The 20,366-nt window shown below is 55.2% G+C and overlaps 1 protein-coding gene across 2 annotated transcripts in view; it reads right to left on the minus strand.

Moving 5' to 3' along the window:
* The window catches only part of WHRN (whirlin), a 90,921-nt gene continuing 70,555 nt past the window's right edge, over positions 1–20,366 (minus strand). Inside the window, exons 7-13 of one of the 2 annotated variants that reach the window (XM_055579447.1) lie at positions 19,924–20,133; positions 16,861–16,893; positions 5,944–6,015; positions 3,963–4,500; positions 1,925–2,106; positions 1,299–1,421; positions 1–1,042 (exon numbers count right to left, since the gene is read on the minus strand). In XM_055579447.1, coding sequence (XP_055435422.1) covers positions 860–1,042; positions 1,299–1,421; positions 1,925–2,106; positions 3,963–4,500; positions 5,944–6,015; positions 16,861–16,893; positions 19,924–20,133 — 1,341 coding nt within the window. In that variant the 3' untranslated portion in view covers positions 1–859. The remainder of the gene's footprint in view (positions 1,043–1,298; positions 1,422–1,924; positions 2,107–3,962; positions 4,501–5,943; positions 6,016–16,860; positions 16,894–19,923; positions 20,134–20,366) is intronic. The other variant, XM_055579448.1, reaches the window with a different exon arrangement.

Genomic DNA, 20,366 nt, shown 5'->3' on the forward strand with positions numbered 1-20,366 from the left:
ATGTGAGTGTGGGTCCAGTGCCCCTGCAACACGCTTGGTGTGACCCAGATTGATCCACGAGAGGCCAGGGAAGATGTGAAGTCTGGGTGCCTCCATCTGTCCTCCCCATCCCTCTCTCCACAGCAAGCCCAGCCACACACGCAGGCCACAGAGCACGCTGGATCCTAACCTTGTTCAGATCTCTTTATTGAAAAATTAAAGTCATAAGCTCTGTATATAAATACACTGACATCGCTGGTCACCTGCAAGGCCTCTGGGATAGGCTGGGGGAGCAGTGGGAAGCTGGGGTCTTGCGATCCCCAGGGGTGTGGGATGGAAATAAATAATAAATACCATGGGGGATGAGGAGCTAGGAGAAACAGGGGTGTGAATGGGGGTGCTCGATGCTTATTTGTGGCACTGAAGGTCCCGCAAGAGGCCCCCCGGGTTGGGGGCTGTGTCCATGAATTCTTCCGTGACTTCATTCCAGACAAAGACTCCTGCATCGGGGGATAGGCCAGGTCCTAGCTGGCCAGGGAGCACTCAACCCAGAGTTACAGGCCCTGGGAGGCTTCAGGTGAAGACACGGGTGCTCTGCCCTTCCCCTTTCTTTCTCCACTTCCTGAGGGTTCATGCTTGTATGGAGCGCCTACTGTATATCAGGCATTGCATCAGACCCTGACTTGACCTTCTGTTTGCCTCACCCAGCTCTCTTCTCCCGGTTCTGGTCCAAAGGGCCAGTACGGAATGGGGGGAGGGATGTCTTCCTGCTACCCTGGCCATGCAGCTCCAGCCCCCGAAGGAGCTCAATAGTGCCAGGAGGGAGGAGGGACCAGGGCCGGGGGCTGGGCAGCGGTGGGAGGCCCTGGGGCCTCGGCCCCTAGAGCAGCACGTTGAACTCAGTGACCAGAAAGTCGATGTAGTCACGCTCCTTGGTCTTGAAGGCCTCCGCGATGACGCGCGCGGCCTCCCGGTGCTCCTTGCCCCGAAGCGTCACCCCGTTCACTTCCAGGATCACGTGCCCCACCTTGAGCTGCCCACAGTTGTGGGCTGAGCCACCTCGCTGCAGGAGTGAGACACAGGGCATGTAACCTGGGACACCCCAGGGCTGGCCTGGACTGCCCCCCACTGCCAACCGGGGAGCCATAGTCTGTGTCCACGGCCCTGATGAGGAAAACTGAGGCTATGAGCCAAGGTGCTATGAGCCGGAGGCTGCCTGTAGTGCCGGGTTCCTCTGGGCATGGCAAACCCCTGGGGATGCTGAGAGAGGGACCCTCAGGGGTAGGGAGAGACGGTCAAGCAGGTCCCTGGGGATGTACCTGAATCGTGACGATCCTAGGCAGGGGCTGGCGGGTGTTGGCACCACCCTCGATGGCAATGCCCAGGGTGGCCGCACTTTTCTTCACGCGGATGAGGGTGGACGTGGGCTCCAAGAGCCCGGGCTGCAGGTATGAGGAAGGAAAGTAGTAGAAGCCTTCTTGGTGGGTGGGCCTGGCCTGGGGGCTGGCCTGGCCACGACAGGCCCTTGGGTCAGCAGAGCGCAGGCTCCAGCCCTTTGCTGGGAGCCTGCCGTGTGCTAGCCCTGAGCACAAAGCTTGGTGCGCCCAGCTGTCTAATTCTGAGGCTCGGGAGGGTAAGCAGCTTCCCCAAGGCTGCTAGAGGTGGCCACAGGCCTTGAATCTGGCCTGACTGCCTCACCTCCACCCTACGCTGGAAGGGAGTGTAATGATCCGTGAGAACAACCTTCAGTGCCTGGCCTGTCTGCATCAGTGGCAGAGCAGTAGCCTTCAGACTCTGAACACAGAGGTCTCTCCGGACACCCACATCCGGACAGCACCTCCCTTGCAGTCACTTGTCAAGCTGTACCCTGGTTGGGACTTCCTGTTGCTCATCCCCAACCAGACTTCCCCCCGCCTGCGCTCTGCACATCTCCCGTCTCACTTACAGGTTTGGTGGTCCCCTCGGCGGGCCTCTCGTTCCGAGGCGTCTCCTTGCTACTCCTGCTCCTGGTGGGCGCTGTCTGTCTGCCTCGGCCGGGGGCGCTGGCCTCGGCCTCGCCGGCGTCCACGCCACTGTCCTCGCTCAGGGTCTGCCCGCTATCTGAGAGCTGGGAGAGTGTGGAGGCGGCTGGGGTGGGAACAGGAGGAGAGGGGTTTGTAGAGCTGGGGTCAGTAAGGGCTTCCCGGAGGAGCTGAGGGGCAGGGGATTCCCTGGGCAGAGACTCCCTGCCACCCTCCACCTGTTGAGACCTGCCCTTCCAATAGGGTCTGGCCCCAAGGCTGCCACTTCCAGGATGTCTGCCTTGACAGCCTCTGGCAAAATGGTGAAAAAAAAAGAAAAAGTCAAGAGGCAAATCCAGCCCACAGATATGGGATTTTTTGTTTGTTTTAACTATTAGTGTTATCAATATTTAATGATGGACCAACACATTCAAATTAGGAGATTTCACATAAAAATGGAATTCTAAGCTTCTTGGGAAAAAAGGCAGGTCTGGGGAAAAAAAAAAAAAAGGAAGGTCTGCCATGTCTGGTCTGTGCCCTTGCTGACCCCACCTGGCCTGAGCTAAGGGGAGGAAACATGCCCTCTGGTGCAATAGTCAAACCCAATCCACTCCACTAGGTATGTAATGGCTTGGCCCCTGAGTTTGAGACACTCTGGGGCCTGGCAGGTGGGGTCTGAATCCCCTCTGACCAGCTGTGCAATCCTGGGTGAGTTACACAGCCTCTCTGAACCCCAGCGTTCTGATTCCAACCCAGGGGCAATGATGCCTATCCCATAAACACTAATAGACAGGACATATGGGGTGAACAGGCTTACGCTAGCCTGCCTGGCTCCACGATTACTGCGTCTCAGTCTCTTTTGCGTGTAAAATGGGGGTGATAACAGTACCAGCCTTACAGAGCTGTTGAGAGAACTGGGTGAGTTACTAACACAGGCACGTTCTCAAGAACAGTGTCCTTGGCTTACGGAGAGTGCTGTACACCTGTCAGCTTTATCATCATGTGTGTCCGGCTCAGTGCCAGGTCCAGAGCCACCTATTGGACAGCTCGGGTTTCCCTCACCACATCCTGCCTTAGCAGCCTTCCCTCAACGAGCTACTGAATGCAGGGACCCCGCCTTCCGCATCCTAGTCCGACCCTTACTTGCATACCACAGGCGCTCAGCAAATGTCCCCTGACCTGGTTGGCCACCCACCCTCCTTGGCCACGGCGGTCCTACGTGTCACCTTAGCCACGAGATGGCAGCAGAATCCAACAAAACGGACCCAACTCACGACCAGGAGGGAGGGGACGCTGGCCTCGCGGTGGGCTCAGGCTTACAGGGTGGAAACCAGCTCTCCCTTCCCGCCACCTCCCTAGTTGGACATCCTCTGAAAACCCCAGGGCTACAGCCCCGGGCCGGCCTCCCAGGTGTCTGGAAGGTGGACCCTGCACTGTGGCCCTGCAGCCCCGAGCCAGGAGACCTCCAGGGGTCCAGAGGTGACAATTTCAATGTCCACCTGTCCCTCGGCACCAGCTCTGTGGGACAGAGATCACAAAAGCCACCCCTGCCCTGAACAGGCTCAGTCTTCTTGGGGAGACTGGTAGGTGGGTGCAGGGTGACCAGGTCTGGGGGTCCTAGAGGAGAAATCCCACCCTCACAGCCAGCTGGCAGAACTGTTGCTGTTACAGCAAGAGTTAGAGAACTGTTCCAGCCCGCATGGGATGGCCCAGCAGCCCGTCCACAGTCAGCCAGCCAGTGACGGCAGATCTGGGACTCACATTCCAGCCTCTGCCTCCAAAGCCCCTCAGGGCAGGCTCGGGGCCCTGTTCCCCGGCTCCCCTGACCCTTAATGGGGGAGGACTGGGTTCAAAGGCTTCCCACTGGGTGAGCACCTGGCCCCACCTGAGCTGTGTCAATGAGCAGATCAATCCCCCAGTAGGGCACCCCTAAGGTGGCGCAGTGGCCTCCCGAGCCCAGCCCACCGGGCCTGCGGTACTCACTGCGTGTCTGGGGCAGCGCCCTCACTTCATTTACGTCCGGCTCACTGTCCGGGCGGTGCACCTCCACCATGACAAAATGCTGGTTCGTGCCCGCCTGGTCTGGGTGGCCGGAGGGGGAGGGCAGGGGAAGGCCACCACCGGCCAACGCAGCCTCTGCAGGGGGGCTTTTCAGGTGTGGGGGTGACTGGACCCGCGGGAAGGGGCCGATGGGGTGCTGGTTGACCAGGGCCAGGTGGGTGTCCAGCGGCCTCCTGGAGCCGAGGTTGCCCGGGGAGATGGAGGCATAGATGGGGGAGGAGGGTGAGTTCTGTGCTGTGGGGGCCTCCGGCACAGGAGCGGTACCCGCGGGCGGGCTGCGGTTCTGCGGAGCCGAGAAGACGATGCCCGAGTGGGAAGACGCGGAGGAAGGCGGCTGGAGGTCCTCTCTGCCCGGCTTCCTCGGCTGGATGAGGAGGTGGTCCTGGCCTTGGATCAGAGGGGGCGGGGGAGGCGGCGGCTTGTAGCTAGGCAGCCCCTTGGAGGTGGACTTGACATCATCCTGCCAAAAGACCCAACAGGAGTAGAAGGAGTCAGAGCCCATTGCAGCCATTAGAGGGGAGACCCGAGTGCCCCAGTGCGCCGGACCCCGGCTGGAATTCCGTCCTCGCTCTATCAGCTCCTGGCCACGCTGCTCTGAATAATGCAACACCTGAGTGGAAAACTTCTCCTAGCATCTGAGCAGCTGATAAGCATCGGGATCTTGTCTCTGGGGATGGCATCGTTACCTTCGGGAACTGAAGTTCTTGGCATCGGCCAGGGCTTGTCACAGGGAATGGGACTTAATTAGAGGTGGGATGCAAAGATGAAAACAGAAAAGGCCTCTCTTTGGCTTTTCTCTTTAGGGGATTATCACGGCTCCTGGAGCCTAGAGATATGACAGGACTGATGGGAGAGGATGGGTAGAAGGTGGACAGAGGTGGGCCAGGCTGCTGTGTGGCCCTGGGCAGGGCACAGCACTTCTCTGAGTGCACCTCGGGGCCATGGAGGAAACGACCTACTCAGCAGAGTCGTGGGGAGGTGAGGAGTAGCGCGTGTGCTGCACTAGCAAGGGGCCTGAGATCCAGCAGGTGCTTGGTGAGTGGCAGATTCTGTCATCACTATGCCCCCTCCCTATGCAACCATCCAACATTGGCATGGCTCTGATGGCCATGCAAGCACTGTTTCCAATGCTTTACTTAGAATAACTGATTTGCCCTTTGTTACAGGCTTATGGGGTGGTACACTATTATTGGACTTCCCTGGTGGCTCAGATGGTAAAGCGTCTGTCTACAATGTGGGAGACTTGGGTTTGATCCCTGGGTCAGGAAGATCCCCTGGAGAAGGAAATGGCAACCCACTCCAGTACTCTTGCCTAGAAAATCCCATGGACAGAGGAGCCTGGTATCCATGGGGTCACAAAGAGTCAGACACGACTGAGCAACTTCACTTTCACACTATTATTACACCCCATTTTACAGATGGGAAAACTGAGGCACAGAGAAGTTGAGAAACTTGCCCAAAGTCACACAGTCAGCGGCACAGGGTGGGATTTGGACCTGGCAGTCTGGCTTCAGAGCCCAGGTCATTCGAAAGCCACGTGAGTCAGATCACAAAGCGAGACTGCCCGGACTGCTGCTGAGTGCGCATGGGCGTGAGGTCACGTTTCACCCCCTTTCCCAGCACAGTCACGGGGCCTCCTTGAGAGGAGCTCTTGTCACACACTTCATGCTTCAGTCCTTGCTATGATAATGTTCAGATAACGTATCAAAAGTAACACCAACTCAGCAAACAGTCAAACAGCCTGACAGCCCTGCCTCAAATCCCTGGAACTCGCTAAGAGCTCTTGTCTGAGGGCCTCAGTCCTCTCCCTGTGGTCTCACCAGGGAGCCAGCCCCCAGGGGCCTCAGGCAGACCCAGGAGGGGGAAAACACAGTGAAAGGGTCTTCCCAGAGCGGGGTCTCACCAGGGAAACATCTGAGAGGGTGTTCGCATTGCCCTGGACGGCCTCCCCGGTCTCCTCCAGGTCCAGAGTGTTCTAGAACAGAGAAGAAAGACCCGTGAGCAAATACACATTGAGAGGGGAAAACCACTTTGCTCTCTAGGACACAGAACTCTGCAGGCCCTAAGACACCTTTGTGGGGCTTCCGTGTTTCCTGACAAGCCCCACTCCAGAGGAACTTATTTCCAATGAGTCAACTCTTCTCATGAGGTACTTTCCTACCTAACTTACCAGATGCCTAATGCTTCCTCAAGTGACCCTGAGCTGCTGTGAGGCCATGGCTAGACACCCCACACCAGGAGGTTGAGCAGAGTTCTTCTTTAAACTCAAGAGGGGGCTCCTGAGGGCTCTGCAATCACTTCTCTCCACCGCACAGGACCCAGGCTGGCAAACAAACTTCCCTGACCATCACCCAGCTCAAGTCTCAACTTCAGGGATTAATACTGGGCAGTCTCAGTGCTCCTGACTGGGGTCCTGGGGACTTAGAGGAAGTGAGACACCTCCCCTGCCTTCAGTAGCTTAGAGACAGTGTGCACACTCAGCTGCTCAGTCATGTACGACTCTTTGTGACCCCAGGGACTGTAACTTGCCAGGCTCCTCTGTCCATGGGATTTTGCAGGCAAGAATACTGGAGTGGGTTGCTGTCTCCTACTCCAGGAGATCTTCCCAATTCAGGGATCAAACTCGAGTCTCTTGTATCTCCTGCATTGGCAGGCAGATTCTTTACCATTGCCCCACCTGGAAAAACCTAGAGACAGCAGGGTCGACACAAATAAGCCAGGAGGAGGCTGCACAGGGTGAGGCAACACAGTTATATAATGCATCTAAGGAAGAGTCATCCAGGATGTCTTCCTGGAGGAAGGAGCACGGGTTAAAGCTGGGAAAAGGAAAGAATGATGGGTGTATCAGAGGGAGGGGTGTGCATAAAGCTAGGAGGATAGAGGATGCTTGAGAATCTTCAGCGGTTCTACAGCAGTCAAGAGCTGCTTAGACCTAAGCCTGAGGACAGTGGGTTGCCATGGAGATGTAGTCAGGTCTCCCTTCTAAGAAGATCCCCTTTGCTCACTTCCCTTTGAGTCACACTAGAGCTGTGCAGGCATGTCAGGGCTTTTATACTGGCCCTTCCGTCTGGAACATTCTTCCCCAGAACTATCCACAAAGCGAGCTCTGTTTGTTCACCTCCTTCAAGACCTTACTCAAATATCACCTCCACAAAAAGATCTACTCTGACAACCCCACCTAAAATCACAACCTTCACCCCTGCCCTGCTTTATTTTTCTCCTTTGCACTGATCACTATTCCTTACCCAGCAGCCAGGATGTAATCTTGAAACACAAGTCAGATGATGTCTCACGCCAGCTCATAACCCTCCAGGCTCCTTCCATCTTAAGTGGAGGAAATTCCAAACTGCATTCACTGGGCACAATGAATTCTGGGCCCTTTCTTGCTACTCTTGCAGCAGGATGGGATGGTTCCTGCCTCAGGGCCTTTGCACTCACTGCTCTGCCTGCATAGCACTCCTGGTTCATTCCTTCATTTTAGACCTGGGTGAGGCTTTCTTTGACCAGCCCTGTTTCAAACAGCACCACCTCCACCCCCACACCTCTGTCTAACCCTTGACCCTGCTTCATTTTTCTGTGTAAGATTTATCACCGCCTGATGGGGTACTATTGATTTGCTCATTGTATGTCTTCCTACTAGGATAACTCCTCAAAGGCAGGACTTGTGACCACCTGGTCCCTACTGTATCCTCAGTATTCAGGATAGTAACTGCTTGATAAATATTTACTGAGCAAATTAATTAACCCATGAATGAATCGATGGGTGAATGAATTAATCAATAACTCTGGCTGTCATGGGGAGGAGGCCTGAGTAGACAGAGAATTGAGCCAGGCTGCTACAGTAGGTCATGGAGAGCAGCGATGATGGTTTGAATGAAAGTGAAGGTATGATGAGAGTGAAGGTGTGGGGGGATGGGAGGAGCCCCCTGACTCCATACCCCCAGAGCAGAGGCTGCCAGGTCACTCCACTGATCCCCGTCTCAAATAAGCCTCCTGAAGCCTTGAGTATTCTGGGCAGGCACCATGGGAACCCACCGGCCAACAAGATCTCTGTCCTCCCAACCATGAGCCTTTCTCACCCAAGACGCCTCATCTGGTCTTGTGACGGCTCTGGGGCAGTGTCAGGCCAGGTCAACTGCCTTTTACCCGCAAAGCTGAGGCTTGTGCAAACATCCTGACATCTCCTGCCCTCCCCACCCTGATCTCTCACATACCGCTTCGCAGGAAGATGCTCCTGACGGCCCCGGTGATACAAAGACAGGGGCACCCTTGAGGAGGGGAGGGCTGCTCCTCCCCACCTTGATCAGAGGCACCAGTTCTGGCTTCTCTGAGATCACTCCCAGCTCTGCCACTCACAGCTGAGTGACAGTGGACAACCCACTGGACTGCTCTGTGCCGCAGTTTCCTCATCTGTAAAACAGGGAAATAGCAGTCCCTCCCTCATGGAGTGGATGCATTAACACTTGAAAAGTGCTCAAACAGAGCCTGGCACAGTATCTGAAGGGAGGTGACTGTCACACTAGAATCCTGGGATCTTATAAATCTGCCCCAGGAACTGAATGGCTGCAGGTGCCCTGGCCCAGGGGAGCACATCGATGGAAAGAAACAGTGGTCCTCCAATAACCCCCTCCCCCAAAACCGTAATGTGTCCAGTGCTCCCAGGAATCAGTCTGCCTGGGCAACACAAGCCATCTAGGGTGAAGGTGAATGGCAAGGCAGGTTACATACATGCAATGACTTCCCAAGACTGGGCAGTCACTGTCTTGGCCTCAGCAGGAGGCCCCCAGGAGGTCAGAGACCTGGGAGCTGTCGATAGCAAGGACGAGAGGGGCCTCCATCACCTGCAATGTAGCTAGCTACTGCCACCTGCCCCCAAAACTCAGCCTGCAGACACCCTGGGGGCTTAGATGACAGTCCATGGTTGGACCAAAGATATGGGATTCTGTCCTGTTCTGGTATCAGGAGCTTTGAACATTCATTTAGTTGATCAACAAGCATTTAACAGGCAGCCTTGACTTATGAGGAAAGCTAATGGGGATAAAAGATGAGCAGGTCCCGGTGTTCCCAAGACCCACCAGAGGGCCATGCACACAGGAGCTGCCCACAAACTCTTGTTCGGAATCACTGATGAAAGGTGGCGTTGTGATAGGGTCAAAGGGAGGGAGCAAGGAAAGGACCCAGAGTCTGATAACGCAAGCATGTCTTTGCCCAGCACTACAGAGCGGCTGTGACTTTCTCTTAGAAAGGGCATGGGAGAACTCCAAACTGTGGCAGGCCTTGCTGCATGCTAGGCCCCTGCTGGGCATTTTATTTATATGGTCTCACTAATTCTCCTTATGACCCTGTAAGGTAGGCACTCTGATTGTCCCGGCTCACAATTTTTACACTTAAGCTCAGAGAGAGCAGTGACTTGTCCAAGGCAACAGGACTGTTCTACAGCAGATTAGGTTTCTAACCCACATCAGGGTGACCCCAAAGCCCATGCAACCTTAGCAGGACCCCAGAATTAGATGCTGTAGGAAGCGAGGGACTCCAGGAGGAGGACCCTCTCTGAAACAAGCGAGAACACGGCCATCGCTGGCCCCTGACCTCAGTCACTCCCTGTTATTAATGGCATCCTGGAGCCAAGAGGGAAGGCAGGGATGGATGGGTGGGAGGGTGAGGGTGGAGTGTGGACAGGCATCCAGCCCTGGGAGGAAGGCCTGAAGTGGAGCAAACGGCAGACGGGTTGGAGCCCAGCCCTGCCAGACTCCATCTGCCGAATCCAGACGCTCAGGAGCCCCGAGTCCCCGAGCCATGTTCCTTGTGCGTCTGAAATAGCTGCAGACAGCAGGCTAAGAACCCGGGGGATGCGTCAGCAGAAACGCTTCCGGGACAGGCTTCGAGAAAAGGATCAAGGTCAGACCGGCCGTAGCATCTTGGCCTCCTTCCCATCCCCCTCTCAGCCCCAGCTGCTCAGTGGATGGGAGTGGGGGGCTCCTCCTGCACCCACGGAGGCCAGAGACTAGCTGAGGGTTTAGATCTGGCAGCTCAATTAAACCTGCCAGGTGGGACCCTTTTTCATCAGTTCTACAGCTGAGGTTACTGAGGTTCAGAGAGGGAAGGCCACTTGCCCAAGGTCACACAGCAAGGACAGAGCAGAAAGCTGAACCCTATTCAAGGTCTGAGTCTGTCATCCAGAGAGAGGACTTCCCACAAGAGCCGGGATGCCCTCAGGACCTGCGGCGGTGGCTCCCTCATCCCCTTCCTCCTCAAATCTGTGGCGGTTCAGGAAATCTCCTCCCTTTCAGAGAGAACTTGTTATTTTATTTTTTTGGCCCAATCAGGGTTCTAGATATTCCAGTCTGGTTCGGGGGCACTGTGGGGCGAAAATGAAGTCACGAGGGGCCATCACCGAGCTGGCCTCTGCCAGATGGACTCACGGTTCTGGAAACGGACGCCCAAAAGGCCTTGGGTGGCCCAGGTACCACCCCCAGCAGAAGGAGGCTCTCTGCTCCCCGCCCCCTCCTCCCTTCTCTCTCCCCTCCCCCCCCAGCCCATTTCCCGGGCTCTGCAACCCCGCCCTCTCATTACAAGGGGAGGGCTCTTACATAAAGGTGCTATTTTCAGCTCTTTGTTCTTCTGGCTTCTTTACTCTTAAGTCTGGACAACAGGCTCCGCATCACCTCTGCCCCCACCCCTGCCAAATGCACCAGAAGCCCGAGACTGGGAGCGCCCTCCTCTCTCTGTCTCTGGAAAACTGAGGCAGGGAGTCACAGGGGCTTCTGGAAGGTCGCATCAGGGGGCTGCTGAGCAGAACAGGGCCACAGGAGAGAGACAAACTAGAGAAGGGGGAGTGAGCATCAGAGGGGACAAGAGAAGGGAGGAGACCAGGGAGAAAAGACCAAGAAGAGGAGGACAAAGGGAGGACGAGGAGGAAAAGCCAGAGGCGGTGGCCCTGCCAGAGCCAGAGAAGAGGAGCTTGTTGGCCCAGCCACGGTGTGGGCAGTGGCAGGGGGCGGGCAGGAGTGACAGCAGCTGGGGGGAGCCGGAGAGTCCTGGCGTTCTTGGCAGGTGGTGGGGCTGCCCAGAATGAAGGGGACAGGTCTGGGGATCCAAAAGAATCAAGGGGCGGACCCCGGGGCACTGGCTGTGCTGGTGGAGGCCCATCGATCAAGCAGCCCCAGCATCTCTGAGCACCGGCTGGTGTGGAAGTCTGGATGCTGGAGGGAAGGGCGGAAGACAGGACAGGGAGAGGAGCAATCCCCGCACTCACAGAGTGCTGGGAGCCCGCGCTCGCAGACCAGGCTGGGGCGGTGGGAAGCAGCACGGGGTCTTTGAGCAGCTGGCCCACTGCTGCTACCATGTTCGGCCACCGAAGCAGAAAGGACCCAGGGAAACCAGCGCACAAAGTCCTCCTGAGACGAGGGTGTCCCTCGTCCCAGCACAGCCCAGGCTTCCTTCTACCCCTTTGCATCTCCCTCCCAACGCTCTTAAGAAAAGGATGTCATTCAGCGGGCAGAGAGCATGAGGCAGAATCTCCAGGTCAGGCCCAGAAAAGTCCTCAGGACAGGCACTGGAAAACAGGGCTTCAGGAAGGAGTCAGAGGCCCGTGAAAAACCCTGCATCCTTTATTTTCATTAACCTCTAACTGAAATGTAGCATCTCCTTCCATTGTGAGTGGAGGCAACACAGCCTTGTGCGATCAGCAGCGCCTGGGACCCTGTCACAGCTCTTTCGTATCACACTGCAGATGCCGCAAAGTCCCATTTATGCTCATCACGGCCTCATAATTGCAGCTGTTACCGACCTGCCATCAGACCTTGTTATAGGGCACGCTAAGAAAAAAGCACACCTTTCAATGTTTCTTCCTATCTTTGAAAACAGCATTTTATGATGTTTCCTTTGTCATTCTACATGTTTTCTTTTTAAACATTTAAAACTGTTACTCTGAGAAAGGTCCCCAGGGCTTTGCCAGTCTGCCAGAGGGGTCCATGGCACAGAAAAGGTGAACCCCCCTCCACCAGTTCTAAATTAGTGTTTAGTCTAGCTCTCCTAGGGGGTAGCTGGAAAAACGCAAGCTCCGAGGGGCACAGGGGCTGGCCATGTTCCAGCAGGCTCTGACCTCCATGGACTTGGTTTTGTTTTCTGGAAGCAGTTCCCACATCCCCAGTCCCCACACAGAGGGGAGGATGCTCCTCAATGAACCGGTTTGGAGGAAGGGTCCTTATTTCAGACACCGGCCCAGGGAAAGCTGCACCCGCCCAGAGGGTTACTAACATCCTCTGGTGAATCTATGGTTCTGGGGAGGTAAAGGGCATTGCTGAGGCCTCTCAGAAGGGAATGGGATGTTCTACTCAAGGGAAAAGACTAATTCCAGCTTCACCGTGTCCCTGTCTGTGCACGGGGGAGCTTCCTTGGAGAGGGGCTATAGACAGCATATCTGTGTGAATGAAAACATTGCTATCGTAGCAGTAAACAAAGGGATGCAGTGGCCATCAAGCCACCACATTAGAGCTGTGGGCCCCGAGGGAACTCAGGATGAGAAAATACGGGATACTGGCCCCAGAGCTGAGGCGCATAGCCAAGGAATGGTTTCAGTGAGCCCAGACTCTTGCATCTTCCCATATACAGAAAAGCATCAAATTCCTTGAGATACCTGGTTTTCTTTAATGAACAGTAATCTCTTGAGGGTCTGACTACCTGATTTTTGTTACAAAAACTCCTATATATCCTGGCTCCTCTGGCCCTTGTCTCTTCGGAGCAGTCTCCTGAGTTTTCTGAGATGTTATATCCTCAGTTCTGTCCACCAAATAAAACACAACTCTCAACTTCTAGGCTGTGAGTATTTTTAAAGTTGCTATCATGTAAATAAGGAGCCACAGAGTGACTGGGCTCCATAGATGGGCTCCTTCCTGCTCCCCCACTAGGGAGGGGCCTGCCCAGCAAAGGAGCTAACCCAACCAGGCTGGACCAGAGGCCGATGCAGTAGGTGGGATGTCAACCTCTCATCACTTGCTCCCTCTTTCTGGGAAGGGGTGCTTTCACAGTCAGGGGTCTCTGCAGCAGGAGGCATCTGAAACAGGCTGGAGCTTCTCCATCCACCTCTGGCCCCGCATGAGCAGGAAGGCATGGAGGCCAAGGGGAAGAGGCTGGCGCTACCAAGGGCTGCCAGCCATGCCCACACCCGCTTCTGGCCTTATTGCAGGGGAGATGGCAGTGGCCTTTAGAAGCAATGACCCCGTCCCAAGCATCCTTTGACAAGACTGGAGAGCCCCATTCTAGACACATGAGGGGCCTGGAGGGCAAATCCAGGAGGAGAAGGGCTCTAGTTAAGGCCCTCAGCAGGGCAAGTTCCACTGCACCCTCAATGACATCTACCCGGTGGGCACAAGCTTGGCCTTGGCCTCTCAACCCCTTTTCCTCTGCAGTCCTCTGCAGTGCCCTTTGCCAGCCTTAATTTCCTTCCTTCCTTCTTTTCTTTCGCTGAGCTGGGTCTTAGTTGAGGCATGTGGAATCTGACTTGCAGCATGCAAACTCTTAGTTGCAGCAATGTGGGATCTAGTTTTCTGACCAGGAGTCAAACCCAGGTCTGCTGCATTGGGAGCTTGGAGTCTTAGCCCCTGGACCACCAGGGAAGTCCCTGCTGGCCTTTCGAGTATCAGCAGAACCAACTTCTGAGTATTCCACACCTGTAAGCCCACCCTGGATCTCACTTGATCTCCATAGCAACACACAGATGGCTGATCTTATCAGCTAATTGTGCAGATGCAGAAGCTGAGGCTTCAGAAGCTTAAGTCACCTGCCCAAGGTGACACAGCTACCAGTTGGGAGAGCCAACCCTAGTGTGTGAGATTCCAGAGCCTATGCATTTAAGCCCCTCTGCCTCAGGCCTGTTTGCACCAGATGAGGAATTCAAGAAATGTCAGGCAGCCCTTTCTTCTTTTGCAAAGCTCTCCTGGCCGACATCTTTATGGGAGGGTGATGATACTGTCTGGAGGCAGCAGAAAACTGCCAGGGCTGACTCTATTAGACAAATGGAAACTAAACACAATTTGTTGAAGCGGGAGGCTGCATCTGATTTCCTCTGATCGATTGTGTCTGGTTTGAGAGAAAACGGCTGCAGAATGAGCCATGTTGAACCTGGGATGGATAACCTGTGCAGCACGACCCAGGAACTCTGGGCTAAATGGGAACTGGCTCCAACTGGCGCATCCGTCTGGGGCATCTGGGTCACGAGAGCCAGCTGCCTGCCACCCTGCCTGTCTGAGCGCCAGAGCAGCGGACAGTTTCCTATGACAGAGGAGGTAACTGTTCAGGAGGCTGGAAAGGGAGATGATGATCCTGAGTGACCAGGGAATGAGGTTTCATTCCAGTTTCTGCTTCACATTTCCTTGGCCTCCACCCTGTCCCAGGCCCTGGGCTGGCACTGGGGACACAGACAGGAAGCTGAGGTCCCTGCCGGTGGACCCCACCAGCTCTCCCTGTGTGCCGAAGAAAACTCAGCAAGAGGCTAAAGCAACGGGGTGGGCATTTTAACGGAGACATGAAAAACATGTGTGCTCCCCGGGCGAAAGAATTTTTGTACATGAGCAAGAAATGTTTTGAGTTGATGTCCATCTAGACTATGGGGCTTGTTTGTTACTCAGCATCTCTGCAGCAAAAGCTCACTGTATGAGCTTTTGTGGGTGGTTTTGTGGGCTAGTGCTGGGCACTTAGCAGGGAATAAGTGAATGTCATTTCGACCCCTTAGGAAAAGGTTCTTTAGGAGGAATGATGCAACCCTTGTTCAAAACCAGGAAAGTAGCGGGAACACAGGGCAGCCATTCCTTGCGGTGCCTCCCCTGGAATATTTTCTAGAATCTCTCGACAGAGAGGACTCTCAGGGTTGGAGGAGCTTTGGGAGCCTACCTGGGTTGTACAGATGGGAAGACAGGCCAGTGGTGGGTGAGGGGCTTTCCCGAGTGCGCCACTGCATGGCGGGGACAGGGCAGAGGAAGGGTGTGGGCTCCTACTTCCAGGATGGGTCTGGTGCCCTGCATTCCCACACAGAGGGGCTTCCAGGAAGAGGTGTCTGTCCTGTGGCTCCGCATGCAGGCAGCATGGGGCATCTAGCCTGAGACCTGCTGTGTGTGTTTGGAGGGAGGGGGTTCCCAAGAGACACTGAGGCCAGGGTTGACCAGGCAACAGGAAGAGCTGGCCCCTGCAAAGCCTGTTATCACATCTCTTAGCAGCTTGGGCTGCACAACCTCCCCAGCACCTGCCTGGGAATGAACCTGTTTTGGGTTCAAACCCACGCTCATCCACTCTCAACCACCAGCGGCATCCAGGTACAACTAAGGCAGACCAGTCAGACCATGTTGGCCCCTGTTCCAACTTTCCAACAGCTCCCATCTCGCTCAGACACAAACTCCAAGGCAGCAGCACTAATCCACCACTGCCCTTCCCCTCACTTACTGCTCCAGTCTCTGGCTTCCTGGACTTTGCTCAGACACTCCGGGTTCCACCTCAAAGCCTTTGCACTTGCTCTTCCCTCTGCTGGAAATGCTCTTCCCCCAGCTGTGGGCAGGACCGTCTTCCTTACCTCTTTCACGTCCTACTGAGGTGTCACTTCCTGACCACGTCCCTTTCCTGTTTCATATTTTCTCCTTAGCACTTTCACCACTTAACACACTGCGTATTTCAGTTCTCTATCCGGTTTAGTCTGTCACTCCTGCTCCGCTCTAAATCGTATAATGGAAAGGATTTCTTTCTTGTTCACCACTGTATTCCCAGCACTGCAACTGTGCATCGCAGGTAGCAATCACCCAATCGAAATTTGCTAATGGAACAAAAGGAAGATAAGGAGGAAGAGAGTAGAAATAGATAGATGGATCGATAGATTGATAGGTAGATGATGCTTAACAAGGATCCAGTTGAGCTTCAGGGAAGAATCACAGCCAGAGTGCAGTGTTAGCACCAGCTCAGAGGTAAGCAGGCCTGGGTTGGAATCCACACTCTACCGTTCGCTAGCTGAGCAATCTTGAGCAAGTCACTTCTCCCTGAGCCTGTTTTCTTCTCTGTAAAATGGAAATCATGGTAGTACTTGCCACAGCTAGTTACTGAGAGGCTCAAAGAAGATATACTTGGAAAGCATTATCACCGTGCCATGGAGACTCTTGACATATGCCAGCTACCATTATTATTAAGAAAGGCCCAAATTATTAATGCGGACCAGGCTCTATGCAGAGCACTAGGGAATCAATGCTGACTCCAGACACAATTGTGCCCTCAAGCAGCCCATGGTTGAGGGAGGTAACTGACCAGGCTGGTAAATATTATCAGAATATAATGACACAGGAGCCATAACGGCAGGAAGCCCAGGGGGCCGAAGGATCCAGAGACTCAAAGTCACCCCCTTTGAGAGGATCAGGGAAGTCTGCTTGGAAGAAGAGGCATGTGAGCTAAGGGCTGAAGCACACACAAGAGATAGCCATGCCATATGAAGTGGGAAGAACATTCCAGACAGACAGACTGTGTGGCACAGGCAAAGGCCAAGAGGTCTCTTGACAGCTCCATAGCACAGAACTGTCATCAACATTTTATAAAACTGAGCTCAGGGAGGTGAAATCATTTCCTGAAGTCACACAGCAAGGAACTGGCAGAACTGGGATTTGAACCACCGCAGAGCCTGAAAACCCTGATGGACTGGCAAATAGGAGAGACAGAGAACACCAAGAAGAACCTGGTCTCCCCGCTGGGCTGGGTGTAGGCACAAAGGAGTGAGGGGAAGGGCCACAGCCCCCTGTCTCCACCCCAGCTAAAGGATCCCCAGAGTCCCACTCGGCAAGAAGGACGGTACCTCCATCAGGTCTATAAGCCACAGCAGCCGCTCCTGGGGAGGAAGGGTGGGCAAAAGGCAAAAAGAAAAATACGTCAAATAAACATAAGGGATGGAGCGGGCACAGCAAACCCCCTTCCCAAACACACATACACACACAAGGCAAAACAAACAAAAATTCCCCAAACTCCTTTTCTCTTCACGTGGACTGCTTTGGGCAGGAATAAAGGAGGGATAAGGAAGACCCCACAGGGACAGTCAGCATGGCTTCATTCTAACTGCTTCCTAGAAGGAAAACAAGAAAGGACAGTGTCCTTGAGAAGGGCCATCAGGAGATGGCCATGCCCCCTGAGGGCAACCCTGGGAGTCTCCAGCAGGTGAAGCTGGGATCATTATTCCCACTTGGCAGATGGGAAAACTGAGGCTAAGCAAAGGGAAGTGGCTTGTCCAAGGTCATATCTGTGGCTGAAAGGCAGAGCCTGAAGGAGTGTCTTGTTTGGAAGCCTCCATCAGAGAAGACCCAGATTCCAGGGAAGCCCAGGCCCCATGTTGGCAGAGAACTTCAGCGCCGTGAACAGGAGCCCAGGGCTGTGCCTGTGGAAGATGCCTGGTGTGGGATGACATTTGGAGGGGGAACGGCAGAACCTCAGCCCCGTGCTTTCCAGAAGGCCTCAAGTGCCTGCAAGTCCCCGGATACAGGATGGTTACCCCAGCCAGGCTGGGAAACGGGAGAACAGATGCTTCCTCTGCCCTCCAGGTGTGGGCAGCATGTCTGGGAGGTTACTCGTCCTCTACTCTCCCAACAAGCTGGGGAAAGGAGCATTGCTGCCCCAGTGCAAGGAGGGAGAGCCAGGCGCTGCGGAGGAGGGTGCCTTTTCACACCGCCTCTCCTGCCTGCACATCGCTCTCTTAGCACCCACCTCCCAGTGCTCGTCCTGACCTTGGTCAGTCCTGATCTGACACACCTGTGCTCTCCAGGGGGTCTCAGACTCATCAGTTCAGTTCAGTGCTCAGTTGTGTCCGACTCTTTGCGACGCCATGGACTGCAGCATGCCAGGCCTCCCTGTCCATCACCAACTCCCGGAGTTTATTCAGAAGCTGGGAGACCCTTTCCATCTGTCCTACAAACTTCCTGCTCAAAATCATCCTGTAGCTTTTAAGAGCTGTGCCTTTCCCAGGGTGTTCCAATCTGGAGGGAAGGTGTCTTTGACAAGGCAGAGTCAGCTGCCACAGCGGGGCCTCAGATGGTCAGGGACAGTGCCTTCCAGGTACAGGAGAGACCCAGGCGCTGAGCTGGGGCTGGAACCCCTACCCTGAGCCCTTCCTGGGGATACACCTCCAAGTCCTGCAGCCTGGCCTGCCCTCAGGGCCTTGGGCTCCTGTGGCCAGAGTCACCAAGGACCTCAGGTCATTCTACCCACAGGGAAACCAAGGCCCAGAGAAGCTGGGCTTAAACCTAAGCCCCTTACCTCCCAGGCTAGAACATACCCCATCCCACCCACTGGATCTCTCATCCTCACTTCTAAAGGGATCACCCCAGAAGTACAGTATGCAACCCCCCAAATTTTAGAGCAGTGATTTGTGGCTCCTGAATCCCCACATGGACATACTTAAGCCAATCTCAGTGGAGCTGGACGCAGACAGAAATGAACCCTCAGGCCAGGGCTCCACAGCCTGAAGCCAGCTCATCACCCATGTGTGCCACATCAGAGCCAAACATGCAGCCCCAGGTGGGGGACAGCCTCCTCCCTGCCCCAGAAGTGGTCTGCAGCCGTGTCCAGAGCCTGGAGGAATGGGCGGCAGCTTCCTAGCCACCCCAGGAAGGATGAGGACTTGGGGGATGAAGGTGACTCCGGATGGTAGGGACAGGAGGTAGAGGAATAGAAGTTTCCCCAGAAGCTCAGATCCCCAGAGCTTTAAGAAAAAAAAAAAAAAGCCACATTGGGAGCTGAAGCCCACAAAGCGGGCATGCTGCGGGGCTCTCCTGGTGACTGTGAGCACACCTGTGCCTGCGCTGACCACCTGTATCTGCAGGTGGACATCATTGCATCCTCTGACCTCCTCCTCCAACAGGACAACCAACACTGTCTAATAGAGATTCCACCCGTAAGAGCTCCCAGTTCAGTGTCTGGGAGTAACAGTGGTTAAAGAACTAGACTTCCTCCTCCCCTTCCACAGGAGAGGTGCTGAATGACCGACAGGCAGGGAAGCAGAGGACGGAGCCGAGCCGGCTCTCCTGACCTCCAGCTCCGACTTTTTCCATGGCATCGGTCTTGGTAACTGGCTGTGTCCTGCAATGGATAAGGCACTTCCCCTGCCCTTTCCTCCCCAAGGCCTCCCAGGGTTCATCTGCCTCTGAGCATCCTGGGGGCACAGCCACACCCTGAGGCGGCCCAGATGCCTTTCTGGGGGCTGGTGAGTCTGGGAGAAAGTCAGGCTGGGTTCCGGGGCTCCAGAGAATCAGGAGTGGGTCTCTCAGGGAAGATCCCGGTCACCACGACCATTACCATGAATGAGACCACCATCGTGATGTCTCATGGGATCCTCCCACTACTGGTTCTGTTTGTCTCATTAAGAAAAATGTTAGTTGCTCAGTCGTGTCTGACTCTTTTTGACCCCATGGACTACAGCCCAGCAGGCTACTCTGTCCATGGAACTCTCCAGGCAAGAATACTGCAGTGGGATGCCATTCCCTTCTCCAGGGGCTTGAACCTGGGTTTCACACATTGAAGGGAGATTCTTTACCGTCTGAGCTACCAAGGAAGCCCATTTGTCTCATTACCTGCATTTTCCGCCTTTCTTCCCCAGCCCACCCGCCTGCATCCCATCCCACAGCCTGTGAGCCCCTAAGGCAGGGTCAATCCGTCTTGTTCCGTTGTGTCTGAGAGCCCATGCCTGGCACAGAGGAGGCACCCAGCAATCAGGAGGTTTTCACAGGCGAAGAAACCGAGGCTCTGAAAAGGAAGGCCCAGAGCTGGCCAGGAGTCACGTCCCAGCAGAGACTCCCAGGGCTGGATTCGAACCCAGATGGGTCTTAACTCCCTTGCTGGCTGTGAGATCAGGCATGGGGCAGGGGCTGCTCACCCTGGCCGAGCTGACAGTGGTGGAGGTGCCGTGGCTGCCTGTGGACGAGCCCGTGTCGCTGTAGGAGACCGTGGAGTAGGTGTCCCCGGCTGCAGGACCCGGGGGCTGCCGCGCCTTCATGGACTCAATCTCCCGTCTCAGCACCAGGTGGTCGAAGCGGTCCAGGTCTTGCGGGGAGATGGTGCCTCTCACCTCGGAGAGGAGTGAGAACTGGAGGCCGGCACAAGCCAAGCACTCAGCAGGGAGCTCCACCGGCAGGCATGACAGCCCTCTGCCACCCCAAATGCAGGCATGCGTGCTAAGTTGCTTTAGTCGCGTCTGACTCAATGGACTGTGGCCTACTAGGCTCTTCTGTCCATGGGATTCTCCAGGCATGAACACTGGAGTGGGTTGCCATGTGCTCCTCCAGGGGATCTTCTCAACCCAGGGATCGAACCCACATC

This window comes from Bubalus kerabau, chromosome 4 (genome assembly GCF_029407905.1).
Source record: "Bubalus kerabau isolate K-KA32 ecotype Philippines breed swamp buffalo chromosome 4, PCC_UOA_SB_1v2, whole genome shotgun sequence".
Classification (NCBI taxonomy): Eukaryota; Metazoa; Chordata; class Mammalia; order Artiodactyla; family Bovidae; genus Bubalus; species Bubalus kerabau.